The 14,643-nt window shown below is 45.0% G+C and overlaps 1 protein-coding gene across 1 annotated transcript in view; it reads left to right on the top strand.

Moving 5' to 3' along the window:
* VPS45 (vacuolar protein sorting 45 homolog) overlaps window positions 1–12,154 on the top strand; it is a 54,443-nt gene extending 42,289 nt beyond the window's left edge. The window contains exon 15 of the mRNA XM_063439538.1: window positions 11,314–12,154. Coding sequence (XP_063295608.1) covers window positions 11,314–11,401 — 88 coding nt within the window. The 3' untranslated portion in view covers window positions 11,402–12,154. The remainder of the gene's footprint in view (window positions 1–11,313) is intronic.
* Window positions 12,155–14,643: the final 2,489 nt, after the last annotated feature.

Here is a 14,643-nt window from a genome sequence, read left to right as displayed (position 1 = left end):
TTTCCAGAGGACTCTTCGTAAGGTGCTAGGAGTTCAAACGGGCAAATTGTGCCATGTAACCAATGCCGTGGAGCAGCACGGTGTCATTTTACAGTCTTGTCATCAGTTCTGTTCAGAGAAAGGGAGGCATCGCCTTACAGGGTCCGCTCCATACAGGAAACACAGCCTGCACCTGGTGTCTTGGAGTGAAATTATAGAACACTCAGCAGACTGGCACAGCTTCTCACATAGAGGGCAGATGGCATCCTTACATTTGGTTATATTGTCCGGTCCTGGATAGAAACAAAGGGTTAAATGTGTTAAAGAGACGAAATGACTGATCTGAGTGTCTGTGTTCTTGTGATGCCATTAACTGCCCATCAATTCTCCCACTTCAATAAGATAACTGCATGTGATGTCATCAGCTGCATTATTGAGAGGCTGCACAGCAGTGGATTGTGGGAGTTGCAGTTCAGCTGTCTGCCAGTAGCTAAACTACAAATCCCAGAAATGATTCTGGGCAGAATGGCTTGTGGATGGGGAAACCAAGCAGGACTAGTAACTAGGAAGGGTCTAATACTATGACCAATCTACCTTAAAAACAAATAAGTGAGATTTCCAGGACCCCCAATAACAGAGTGGGGGGGTGGACCTGGTTTGTGTATAATTTCTATACATTGCTGGAGGAATGTCAGATTGCTTTGTGTTGGGGGCACTTGGCAAGTCTCCATTCTGTTAGGCAGATGGTACAAACTACATCTCCCACGATGCTTTGCAGCCATTGAGAACCTAGAGTGGTGCAGGTAATGAGATTCATTATGTGATCTCAGCTGTAATATCAGGTGACCGGCAGAAACGTGGCTGAATAATTTATATCCACAGCCGGCTCCTGTGCTGCCATTTGCATGGAGATTAGTTAACCTTCCAGGAGCCATTATTAACCCTTTAAAGGTTACTACAATGCATTCCAAAGCACACAGAGATTGCGTTAAAGATCGGGGGTTAAAAGCTGGAAATCAACTATTTTTACAAGTTTGGAGTTTATTCTCTAAACAATAACTTCTAGAGAACTTTATTGCGATTTTTCGGCTAAAATAATTGTAGTGGAAAGTTTTCCATGCCAGCTCCTTGTTCACTGTGGCTATTGTGGACAATGATTCCTAGTGATTTAGTGATATTTTAATCTGGAACATGTCTGACTCCCTTCATTCTAACACGGAGCACATTTTAACCATTGCTGGTTTAACCCCTCACAGTCCTCCTCATTAGGAGCTATCTTTGACAGCGCTGCCCCCTGCCCACGAGATTAGTATTTAGATCCCATGAAAAACAAGGGGATTTCAGCTCTTAATAACCCAAGCTGCCCTTATAAGAACTTTCTAATCCCTCAGCCGGATTGTTATTTAGAGCCCAGATTACGCCATCAGTCTGACCAACACGTGCATGCTGTTCCATGTCACCATCACAGGTTCTAAGCATTGTCACGTATTGTGTCATATAGATTGGCACACAAAGCCAGGAGTGGAGAGATCTGTGCTCGGTGACACAGATAGAACTAGTAACATTTATTTGGTGTGGTAGGTAAGAAAAAAAACACGTTTCTGGGCCGGTCAAATAAAATGTCAATTTTCTGTTTTGGAATTCATCACATCCTGTACAGCTGTAATTATGGAACAAAAAAGGAAATTCCTACAGGAAAGGTGGACTTAAACAAATAAAAAAATAGTCTACTATAACCAACTGTATCCTAGCCTACACAGTGCAGCTAACGTGTGTGGGAGCCTGGAGTGTCCCTTTAATAATATAAACCCACCCAGTATAACTAACTGTAACCTAACCTACACAGTGCATCTAATGTGTGTGGGAGCCTGGAGTGTCCCTTTAATAATATAAACCCACCCAGTATAACTAACTGTAACCTAACCTACACAGTGCATCTAACGTGTGTGGGAGCCTGGAGTGTTCCTTTATTATTATAAACCCACCCAGTATAACTAACTGTAACCTAACCTACACAGTGAACCTAACGTGTGTGGGAGCCTGGAGTCCCCCTTTAATAATATAAACACACCCAGTATAACTAACTGTAACCTAACCTACACAGTGCATCTAATGTATGTGGGAGCCTGGAGTGTCCCTTTAATAATATAAACCCACCCAGTATAACTTACTGTAACCTAACCTACACAGTGCATCTAACGTGTGTGGGAGCCTGGAGTGTCCCTTTAATAATATAAACTCACCCAGTATAACTAACTGTAACCTAACCTACACAGTGCATCTAACGTGTGTGGGAGCCTGGAGTGTCCCTTTAATAATATAAACCCACCCAGTATAACTTACTGTAACCTAACCTACACAGTGTACCTAACGTGTGTGGGAGCCTGGAGTGTCCCTTTAATAATATAAACCCACCCAGTATAACTAACTGTAACCTAACCTACACAGTGCACCTAACGTGTGTGGGAGCCTGGAGTTTCCCTTTAATAATATAAACCCACCCAGTATAACTAACTGTAACCTAACCTACACAGTGCACCTAACGTGTGTGGGAGCCTGGAGTTTCCCTTTAATAATATAAACCCACCCAGTATAACTAACTGTAACCTATCCTACACAGTGCATCTAACGTGTGTGGGAGCCTGGAGTGTCCCTTTAATAATATAAACCCACCCAGTATAACTAACTGTAACCTAACCTACACAGTGCATCTAACGTGTGTGGGAGCCTGGAGTGTCCCTTTAATAATATAAACCCACCCAGTATAACTAACTGTAACCTATCCTACACAGTGCATCTAACGTGTGTGGGAGCCTGGAGTGTCCCTTTAATAATATAAACCCACCCAGTATAACTAACTGTAACCTAACCTACACAGTGCATCTAACGTGTGTGGGAGCCTGGAGTGTCCCTTTAATATTATAAACCCACCCAGTATAACTGTAACCTAACCTACACAGTGCATCTAACGTGTGTGGGAGCCTGGAGTGTCCCTTTAATAATATAAACCCACCCAGTATAACTGTAACCTAACCTACACAGTGCATCTAACGTGTGTGGGAGCCTGGAATGTCCCTTTAATAATATAAACTCACCCAGTATAACTGTAACCTAACCTACACAGTGCATCTAACGTGTGTGGGAGCCTGGAGTGTCCCTTTAATAATATAAACCCACCCAGTATAACTAACTGTAACCTAACCTACACAGTGCACCTAACGTGTGTGGGAGCCTGGAATGTCCCTTTAATAATATAAACTCGCCCAGTATAACTGTAACCTAACCTACACAGTGCATCTAACGTGTGTGGGAGCCTGGAGTGTCCCTTTAATAATATAAACCCACCCAGTATAACTAACTGTAACCTAACCTACACAGTGCACCTAACGTGTGTGGGAGCCTGGAATGTCCCTTTAATAATATAAACTCACCCAGTATAACTGTAACCTAACCTACACAGTGCATCTAACGTGTGTGGGAGCCTGGAGTGTCCCCAGGGGCGTATTAGCCGCGAGGCAAACAAGGCATTTGCCTTGGGCGGCATTTTCCAGGGGGCGGCAAAAAAAGCCGCCCCCAAACGCCCAGGGCAAATGCCTTGTTAGCCTTGCGGCTAACTGACATGCTGTCTGGGCGGTCTGCTGGGCAGTGCGTGCGGGCGGGCGGGCGGCCGGCGAGGGAGCACTTCCTCTGAGCTGTCTGCTCAGCTCCCTCGCGCGCCGCACAGTGAGGCTGGGAGCCGGAATATGACGTCATATTCCGGCTCCGCCTCCCAGCCTCACTGTGCGGCGCGCGAGGGAGCTGAGCAGACAGCTCAGAGGAAGTGCTCCCTCGCCGGCCGCCCGCCCGCCAGCACTGCCCAGCAGCCACTGGACCACCAGGGAGAAATAGGACCCCCCCCAGCATTCCCAAAGGTAAGGAGGCTGGGGGGGGGGTAAATTTAAAATAAAAATGTGTTAAATATGTGAGTGAGTGAGTATGTGTGTGTGTGTGTGAATGTCTGTGTCTGTGTGTGTGTGTGTGTGTGTGTGTGAATGTCTGTGTGTGTGTCTGTCTGTTAGTCTGTCTGTCTGTTAGTGTGTGTGTCTGTCTGTTAGTGTCTGTGTATGTCTGTTAGTGTGTGTGTGTGTGTGTCTGTGTATGTCTGTTAGTGTGTGTGTGTCTGTCTGTTAGTGTGTCTGTGTATGTCTGTTAGTGTATGTCTGTTAGTGTGTGTGTGTGTGTGTATGTCTGTTAGTGTGTGTGTGTGTATGTCTGTTAGTGTGTGTGTGTGTGTGTGTATGTCTGGTAGTGTGTGTGTATGTCTGGTAGTGTGTGTGTATGTCTGGTAGTGTGTGTATGTCTGTTAGTGTGTGTGTGTATGTCTGTTAGTGTGTGTGTGTGTATGTCTGTTAGTGTGTGTGTGTATGTCTGTTAGTGTGTGTGTGTCTGTTAGTGTGTGTGTGTGTGTGTGTCTGTGTGTCTGTTAGTGTGTGTGTGTGTATGTCTGTTAGTGTGTGTGTGTGTGTGTGTATGTCTGATAGTGTGTGTGTATGTCTGTTAGTGTGTGTGTGTATGTATGTCTGATAGTGTGTATGTCAGTTAGTGCGTGTGTGTGTCTGTTAGTGTGAGTGTGTGTGTATCTGCTAGTGAGTGTGTGTCTGTTAGTGAGTGTGTCTGTAAGTGTGTGTGTGTTTCTGTTAGCTAGTGTATGCGTATCTGTAAGTGAATGTGTGTGTGTGTATTTAGAAGGCGGGGCGGGAAGGGTGGGGGTGGTGGGGGCCCGGGGAAGGGTTGGATGGGGGTGGCGTGGGCGGGAGGGGGGCGCCTGAGTTTTGTCCTGCCTAGGGCAGCACAAAACCAGGATACACCACTGAGTGTCCCTTTAATAATATAAACCCACCCAGTATAACTAACTGTAACCTAACCTACACAGTGCATCTAACGTGTGTGGGAGCCTGGAGTGTCCCTTTAATGATATAAACCCACCCAGTATAACTAACTGTAACCTAACCTACACAGTGCACCTAACGTGTGTGGGAGCCTGGAGTGTCCCTTTAATAATATAAACACACCCAGTATAACTAACTGTAACCTAACCTACACAGTGCACCTAACGTGTGTGGGAGCCTGGAGTGTCCCTTTAATAATATAAACCCACCCAGTATAACTAACTGTAACCTAACCTACACAGTGCATCTAACGTGTGTGGGAGCCTGGAGTGTCCTTTTAATAATATAAACCCACCCAGTATAACTAACTGTAACCTAACGTGTGTGGGAGCCTGGAGTGTCCCTTTAATAATATAAACCCACCCAGTATAACTAACTGTAACCTAACCTACACAGTGCATCTAACGTGTGTGGGAGCCTGGAATGTCCCTTTAATAATATAAACCCACCCAGTATAACTAACTGTAACCTAACCTACACAGTGCATCTAACGTGTGTGGGAGCCTGGAGTGTCCCTTTAATAATATAAACCCACCCAGTATAACTAACTGTAACCTAACCTACACAGTGCATCTAACATGTGTGGGAGCCTGGAGTGTCCCTTTAATAATATAAACCCACCCAGTATAACTAACTGTAACCTAACCTCGAAGGCACGGGCGGGCTATCTATACATAGCGAATTCATAATTATCATTCTCAACTATATTTTTTCTATTATTCGCAATCATTATATTTCTGCCCTACTTTTTGAGCACAATATACTAACGTGCTTTTTTTAATTAAGCCTATTGTCAGCATTAACTACGAACTACTTTGAGATCACTGAGGTCTACTGTTAGTTTCAATCTGATACCAAGCGCTTCCTAACAGTTCAGTTTACGGTTAGTTCCTATTTTGATACAAAGTGCTACCGAACAGCTCAGTTGATCCGATACATTCTTTCAGCTATACCTATTACTGAGCCTATGCTATTGCATTGTTAGTTAGGCTCTTCATTCTTAGGCATGACATAACATCTCCTTTTTTTTTTTTTTAGGCATTATTTGATACTATTTCAGCTTTCCTCCTATAATGTGTACTAGACATCACCTCCTGGTGAGCAGACGTGTGCTCCAGTGCATAAGACATATATATATATAGTGCAACTTAGAATCCTCTTATTATAAGCTATCAAGCCATGTTTTTCATTTACTATATTTGTTATTTATTTTCATCTTAGGTTTCCACCATTTATTTAGTTTGTGTGTTTACACTCCGGGTGATTGCTATTTTTATACAATATATAATAAATAATTTTTTTGTTTTCAATTTCTCTAAGCCTTTTACTGATATTTCAGCCCATTTTCAATACCTCTTAAGGTATCCCCAGTACCTTTTACACTGGTACACTACCCTTACTTCTTCTTTCCCTATTTTCACTAGGGGTTACCCCCCCTCTTCCTTAGTGTCCCAGATTGAGCTGTATCCAAGTTGTTCCTTTTAACCCCTTAAGGACACATGACATGTGTGACATGTCATGATTCCCTTTTATTCCAGAAGTTTGGTCCTTAAGGGGTTAATCCTTTGATTGTTTTCCCTTGCGGTCTTGTAGATTGTAGTAAAATAGTTCTAAATGAGCTTCTATTTGGTTCTGTCAATCTCCAAATTCATTGTAAAATTATTCATATCAGTGGAATCAGCAGCTGAGATTAAGTGGGGGGTAATTTAGCAGAGAAATTAGCCATCGTGTTAAGCAGCAAAGCTAATATGTCGGATTATCATCAGGTTTGTAAATCTCCTTATTGGCCGAGTTAGCTCACAGATTTCCTTTAGCGTACTGAAAATTGTCCGTTACGGAGTCAATTCACTACAATGTAATGGGGTGCAGGCAGGGCCGGATTAACATAGGGGCTGATGGAGCTGCAGCTCCAGGCCCAGGCCCATGGAATAGGCCCATTGGTTTTAAAAAAAAAAAAAAAAAAAAAAATTTTTTTTTTTTTACATTTTTTTTTTTTTTTTTACACACTACTCTTAGGGTTGCCAGGTATTTCTTATGTATTTCTTAGGGTTGCCAGGTATTTCTCAGAAGTATTTCTCAGGTATTTGAGGCTGCCTAGCCGGTGCCGGTATTGCAGTAATACCGGCAATACAAATGTGTGTCTCAGTATAAACATAGTTTATTCTGCAATACCAGCGCCGGCCAGTAGGGGTCGCTGTTTGTGTGGAGAGAGGCAGTGATAAGAAGTTACGGCATCTCCCTCCCTGCATCTCTTTACTCACTGATCCGCGGGGACCAGTTCTGCACAGAGAGTCCAGACAGCAGCTCCGAGACATGGGGACGCTGAGACATTGGGACACTGGGTAACATGGGGACCCTGAGCATGGACGTCCGCAGGAATTTTTCCGGGGGGGAGGGGGGACATAATTGTAATGACATCCATGCTTGGCCCCTTTTTGACAGTGTCATGAAAGGGAAGGAGCATAGTCATTTTCACATAAAGCCAGGGTGAATAGCGTTTTCACAACTATGGTGTCAGGAATATATGTTTGTATTCCTTACACTATAGTGTTCCTTTCATCAAATTACAGGAACATTCTGGTCACCATAACAACTTTATCTAAATGAAAATGATGTGATGCAAGGAGGCCCCTGGGTGCTCTTTCTTTGAAGGGGTTAAACCGCTCTCAAATGGTTTACCCCCAAAGGCTTCCTTCAGCTCCAGATCTCCAGGTCGCTCAGTGGTATTCAACTTCTGAAACAGAGTGTCAGGAAGTGCAGATTGACGTCAGGCACGGGTGCTGCAGATTGGCTAGAGTGGTCAGCTGACCCTCTAAGCCAATCGCTAGTTCCCGATTCATAAAAATGTTTTACGTTTTTATGAATGGGGAGCTACTGATTGGCTTAGAGTGCTAGCTGACCCATCTAGCCAATCAGCGGCACCCCTACCCAGCAGCCCTCTGTGTTTCCTGACACTCAGTAAATAAAAGTGAACACATTAACACTGACATTGTTTGTTTTTACCTGGGGAGATGAGAAGGTCCAAAGTTTCCCTGCCAGGCCCAGGTACCAACGCCTAATGATGTGGTGTCCAGAATGAAGTGCTCCAATCTCATTTTCTTCTCCTTCATTTGACACAGTCTTCTTTGCCTTCTGAGGCTCCTTCTGCTCCTTTACCTTTCTGCTACTTTCTGCTTATTTTGCGCCCTTCTGCTTCTTGCATACCCTTCCTGCTTCTTACTGCCCTTCCTGCTTCTTTCTGCCCCTTCCAGCTTCTTGCAGCCCCTTGCTGATCCTTTCTGTTCCTTCTGATTCTTCCTGCCCCTTCCTGCTCCTTGCTGCCCCTTCCTGCTCCTTGCAGACCCTCCCTGCTCCCTCTTCCTACTCCTTGCTGCCTCTTCCTACTCCTTGCTGCCCCTTCCTGCTCCTTGCTGCCCCTTCCTGCTCCTTGCTGTCCCTTCCTGCTCCTTGCTGTCCCTTCCTGCTCCTTGCTGTCCCTTCCTGCTCCTTGCTGTCCCTTCCTGCTCCTTGCTGTCCCTTCCTGCTCCTTGCTGCCTCTTCCTACTCCTTGCTGCCTCTTCCTACTCCTTGCTGACCCCTCTTGCTCCTTGCAGACCCTTCCTACTCCTTGCAGACCGTCCCTACCCCTTCCTGCTGCCCCTTCCTATTCCTTGCTGACCCCTCCTGCCTCTTGCAGACCCTTTCTGCTCCTTGCTGACCCCTCCTGCTCCTTGCTGCTCCTTCTACTTTACCCTCCTGTTCCTTGAAAACCTTTCGACCCCTTCCTGCTTCTTGCTGCCCCTTTCTATTCCTTGCTGGCCCCTCCTGCCCCTTGCAGAACCTTTCTGCTCCTTCTACTTTACCTTCCTCTATGTGGTCTCCCCCACCCCCCATCCCTCACTTACCTGCTCTGTAGGCTGCCTCTGTGCTGCTCCCCTGCGGTTTCAGTCATGAGAGAGAGGCAGGGATAAGCTGTAGCTTCCTGCCTTTCTCCATTCACAGCGCCACCTACTGGCCAGCGCGGGTATTGCACTGTATTCTCACACTAAAACGAAAAATAGCAGCACAAGATGAAAAATCCGGGGGGGCCAAGTACCCCCTTTACCCCCCCATTCGGATGCCCATGACCCTGAGACACTAGGGACACAGTGGCCCCATGTCTCCCAGTGGCCCCTAGTCTGTGTCCCCATGTCTCCCAGCCACTGTCCCTAGTGTCCCAGTGTCCCCATGTCTCCCAGTGTCCCCATGTCTCTAAGTGTCCCCTAGTGTCCTAGTGACATCAGGACACATGGAGACATGAGGACACAGACTCAAAGGGACACTGGGAGACATGGGGATACAAACACTAGGGGACACTGGGCGACATGGGGACACTGAGAGGCATGGAGACACAGGGAGACATGGGGACACTGGGCGACTGAGACATAGGAGACATGGCAGTGTTCCCATGTCTCCCAGCCAGTGTCCCTAGTATCTCAGTATCGCCATGTGTCCCTGGTGTCTCTCAGTGTCTGTAGTGTGCCAGTGTCCCTAGTGTCTCAGTGTTCCCTAGACTCCCAAAGTCCCCTAGTCTCCCAATGTCTCTGTGTCCCCATGTCTCCTAGTGTCTCAGTGTCCCCTAGTATAAAAGAAAAAATCTCAGGCACTCAATGTGATAGATTTAGGCAGGTTTATTGGACACCGCAACGTTTCGACCTGTACCCAGGTCTTTATCAAGTCTCCAATGTCCCCTATGTATCAGTGTCCCCTATGTATCAGTGTCTCAGTGCCCCATGTCTCTCAGTGCCCATAGTGTCTCTGTGCCTGTAGTGTCTCTATGCCCGGAGTGTCTCTGTGCCCGTAGTGTCTCAGTGTCCCCTAGTATAAAAGAAAAAAATCTCAGGCACTCACTGTGATAGCTTTAAGCAGGTTTATTGGACACCACAACATTTTGACCTGTACCCAGGTTTTTATCAAGTCTCCAGTGTCCCCTATATATCACAGTATTTCAGTGCCCCATGTCTCCCTGTGTCCCCTCGTGTCTGTCACCCAGTGTCCCCAAGAGTCTCAGATTTCCCAGGTCTCCCAGTGTTCCCTAGTATCTGTGTCCCCATGTCTCCCAGTGTCCCAATGTCTCTCAATGTTCCCTAGTGACATGGGGACACTGGGAGACATGAGGACACAAACACTAAGGGACTGGGAGACATAGGGACACAGACATTCCCCCTTTTTGTGTATGTTCGCCCTTTCGGACGTTCTGGTTATGTGATTTGTGTCAGTAGCCCACCCTTTTACCGCATCCATAGACTTCCTGCTTTACTGGACACTGCTGTTAGGGGGTATGGGTTTACTTGAAAGATGAAAGCATGAGATTAGCAAAGGGTATGTGTTTTCTCATAGTTGCATCCTATGAGTTTCCCTACAGCATCATCTCCATCAGATACATGACGCTTAGGAGGTAGGACTGTTTTAGTGTTTTTGGTCAATAAGATTTTGTAATTAGGCCCATCATAATTATCAGCACCAGGCCCACTGGGCTCTTAATCCGGCCCTGGGTGCAGGACTGGACTCCCCACATTCTAACCTCACTGGAAATGAGAAAAATGGGATGAAGGCTGGTCGGAATGTGCAGTCAGATGAGCCTTTTTGGGGAGTCTAACTAGCTATAGTGACTGAAGTTTAAAGATATTGAACACTAGGCTTTGCCTCCGGACTTATTCACATTATATAAAGAATTGTAATTGTGTCCAACATATTCCTCAAACTCTTCCCATGTAACCCTAACACAAATGAGATGCTGTGTTAAACATAACACTCCTATAGATACTCATTTATAAAAACAACCTCTTTAAAGAAGTCCGACTCGCTCCCAGATTCTGTTACAGATTGACAGCCAAAATGCAAACCTATCTTTTAGGGCGTTCGTGAAGCTGCCAGTAGGTGACGCAGGTAGTGTAGTAACACTGGGGACGTCCGCCATGGGTGACAGGCGGGGGCACAGACACCTTTTGTTTTGAGCTAGCTAGACTCTGCAAAGCGCTGCACAGAAAAACTCCAGGCACCATTAACATTTCAAACCACTGAACTGCGCATGGTCTTGGAGTAAGCCTTTAACTTGGTATCTTTTCCACAAATACACTTTTCTTCTTTTGCGTTTTTCTATTTTTTTTTATGTATATGTTGATCTGTTGCTTCTGCGTAGCCCTTTTGTTAATTGTGCAAAAACTGCGTAGCCTTTTGTTAATTGTGCAAAAACGGACTGCTTCCACTAGATAGTAGTTGTAGCAGCAGTTGTGGGGGTTAAGCTCAAGGTTATTTGTTTGTAGCGGTTGAGAAGGTATTTGACCAAATGTAATAAAAGGAGATGTAGCACTTGCTGTGTCTGAGCTGCGGAGAGGCTCTGCCAGACACTTTATAAATGCATTTCTCTCTCTATTTGATCTTCTAGTTTTCTGGACGAAGTTAATGTCGCGGGAATCCAGAGCCGAGCGTCAGAAGGTTCGCTGGGGGCAGCGCGGTCCTCGGTCAGACGATAAAGGACACAAGTCATTGTGTCATCCAACACTTCCTTGCTGGGATCTGCTGTGTATAGCGAGTTTGAACGTCCACTCCATGTTAATAACGCCTATCTCACCCTAACTACCGTATCGGCCATCAGCTGAGAAAATATGGAATGCACATCCAAAACGCGCAAATATCGTTCTTCACAGCTCCAACTGGACCAACCCTCCTCCGAAAAAACACTATCACCTCCTCGTCTTTTGTGAAGGCTGTGTCTGTTTTGGCTTCTTTTTGTTGGTGTTTTTTTGTTTTTTGTTTTTGAAAAGCTGTAGTTATTGAAAAGAAAATTAATGTATTAAATTTAAAGAATTATTGTATATACGAAACGTGCAGATTTATCAAACCGCTGCCCTCTGTGTCTGATTTCATGAAGAAGTTTATTAATCAAGGAGAGACTGTGGGGAATTAAACTATAGAGCTGACTATAGACAAAGGTAGCCGGTTCGGGGAAGGGGGAGATTGAGTTTTCAATATTCATCTATTTTGAAATGGTAATGTAATTCACTATTTAGTGGATATAGAATAAAATCTGATGAATATGACAGAAGGCAAAATGCACAAAATAAGTTGACCTGATTCTCCCAAATCTACACCATGTAACAGAATGAAGCGTTTGTTTGCTGGCCACCAAGTGGATAATAACAATATATGATTTCAGTAAATATAAAATGTGGATTATACAAATGGATTAATTTAAATAAACAATTTAATTATTGGCATTTCTTGGATTCCAATATGGAGTTAGCCGTCAATGTGAGTTTTTGTAAAGCCAGTTATTAGAATCCGTAGCTGTCTCATATAACTGATTTTCGCTGTGCGTTAACCTGGCTGGTCTTCATTGAGTTAATGCCAGGTGGGTCTGCACATGCGCAGAACTCTTTTTTGGAAGTTTATTTCCCAGCATGTTATAAAACAGCCTGGGGCTGCAGTGCACATGTTACAATTCAGGACTGTCCCCTCAGATCTAGGATTCTTGGGATGTATGATAGAACGTTCACACACAATTGGGTGCCCTATTCATTCTGCAAAGGATTGATGTCACAAGGAAGCCAACTGCATTGACATGTAAATCTCTGCTTAGTTTCTGCGATCTCACTAAACCCATTTGCAAAGTGCCGATTTCTCTTAATGTATGGGGAATGTGCTAATCACATCAGGAAGTTGTAGTGTCCCTTTAACAATTAGCAATGCAGTATGGGTAATAATGGGAGCAGGCCCAGTATCTGTTAATAGCAAGGTAGAGACAGGACCCTGCTGTGCCCCAGCTTATAGAATGTATCCTGACTTTCCCTGAGGCAGTTCCATGGATCTAAGATTTTTTTTGTTGATGCCACTAATGTGTATTGACATTTTATAGAATAACCCCCGGTACGTTTCCAACCAGCATCAAGGGCTAAATCATTATTTTCTTGTTCAATACCGTGTTTGAATATAATCAAAAATGCAAGTTATACCAGAAGAGTCCATGTATCTCCCCACAACTGATCTGCTATTTATTTAAAGGAACAGTTCAAGCACCATAGCCACTACATACAGCTGTAGTGATTATTGTGTAACAGGGTGCACTGGTGCCCCCAAATGTAAGTAATCAAATCATTTAATAACAATTTTTAACGGATTCCCTTCAGAGGGAAGGGAACAACCTCTATTTTTGGATGTTCATAAAATGCAAGTTTATTCTGGCATATGTTGACATTAAAGGGGAACTATAGTGCCTGCCTCCATCATGTGGTGGAGGAGGGATTGAAAGCCCCTTCTCTCACTTATTTTGTCTTTCAGCGCAGGTTCGTGCTTTGCTCCTCCCACACAGACATCAGCCGGCGTTGGAGACAAAATGATAAAAATTTAGACCCAATATGAGCAACCAATCAGGATGTGAGTTGGCCAGGGGCATGCTGGGAAATATATTATGAGCATCTGAACGGTACGAAATGTGCAATTGTATTAATTGAAATAACTTATTACAAGGACCTTAACCACAAAATGTGCTGTAGTGGTTATGGTGACAGGAGTGCCTTGTTGCGTAGTCGAACATGTTAACGTATTACCAGAGGCGCTGCAAACCCATCCCTGCCTGCACTACTCCCACCAGAGAGCTTGGTGCTGTGTCTGAGCTAAGTCTGGCAGGACAGGGCTCAGCTCATTGGCTAATAGATCAGCTGACACTCTCAGCCAATGAGCTGCACTATATAGGGCTTAACTCAGATCAGATAATGGAGTCTCCTGCTTAGGATCTTATGTCTCTCCGTTCAGTAGTGGAGCCTGGGAGCTGCGCTTGGCAGACCTCAGGTACGATGCTAATCTGCTCAAATGGCTTTACCACCTGCAATATGGGGCACCATGGCACTCCTTGTAGTTTGCTGTAGTGGTTATGGTGCTCAGTTTTTCCTTATAATAGAGTAATGATGTTGTCCTAGTGTTCTTTATGGGGATTGTCTCTGGGGATGCCAGAGAAGGCACACCAGAGGCAGCATGGGACAGCACCTGACCTAGGGACTGTTTGGATGTATGCTGTAGTGGTTATGGTGCATAGAGAGACCCTTACCTCTATTGCCACTTTACCTCACTCCCTCTAGCACAAGCATGTCAAACTCAATGTCTAGCACGGACCACATAAACAAGGTTTAAGTTTATGTGGGCCGCAAACCCCCCCCCCAAAAAAAACTTACATTTTCATAGAAATTACAGTTAAAAAAAAAAACAAAACAAAAAACAGTGCCCCTCTATACTAAATCCCAGTCCTCCCACTCTAGCCAACGAGCAGACTCCACTCACATTGCCACTGCCAGGAAAGATTCCGGCCTCAGGTATACCCCAAATGGCGCTGTCCACACCCTGTGCCAAATCTGAGCCTCCCGCTACTTCTTGAAACCCTGTGAAGGTGGAGCACGTTAATGTCACGTTGGAATGTGACTGGCGTTGCGTAACTCCAGGTACTCCACTGTCCAGTCGCAGCCAATGCAACACTGACCCACACACACACACACTCGCTGACAGACACACACTTACAAACACACACACTGACTGACACACACACACACACTCACGCTCGCTGACAGACACACTCACTGACAGACACACACTTACACACACACACATACTTTACTTTATTGCTGCCTAACTTTTTGGAGCTGATGTGGGGCATCTCCCTGGGGTACTTCTATCTGCTCCTCATTGCTCCCTTGCGCTGTCTAGTGATGCCGGAATATGATGTCAA

This window comes from Pelobates fuscus, chromosome 13 (assembly GCF_036172605.1).
Source record: "Pelobates fuscus isolate aPelFus1 chromosome 13, aPelFus1.pri, whole genome shotgun sequence".
NCBI classification, from domain to species: Eukaryota; Metazoa; Chordata; class Amphibia; order Anura; family Pelobatidae; genus Pelobates; species Pelobates fuscus.
The sequence above is the reverse complement of the archived record's forward strand: the minus strand, read 5'-3'. Positions and strand labels throughout refer to the sequence as shown.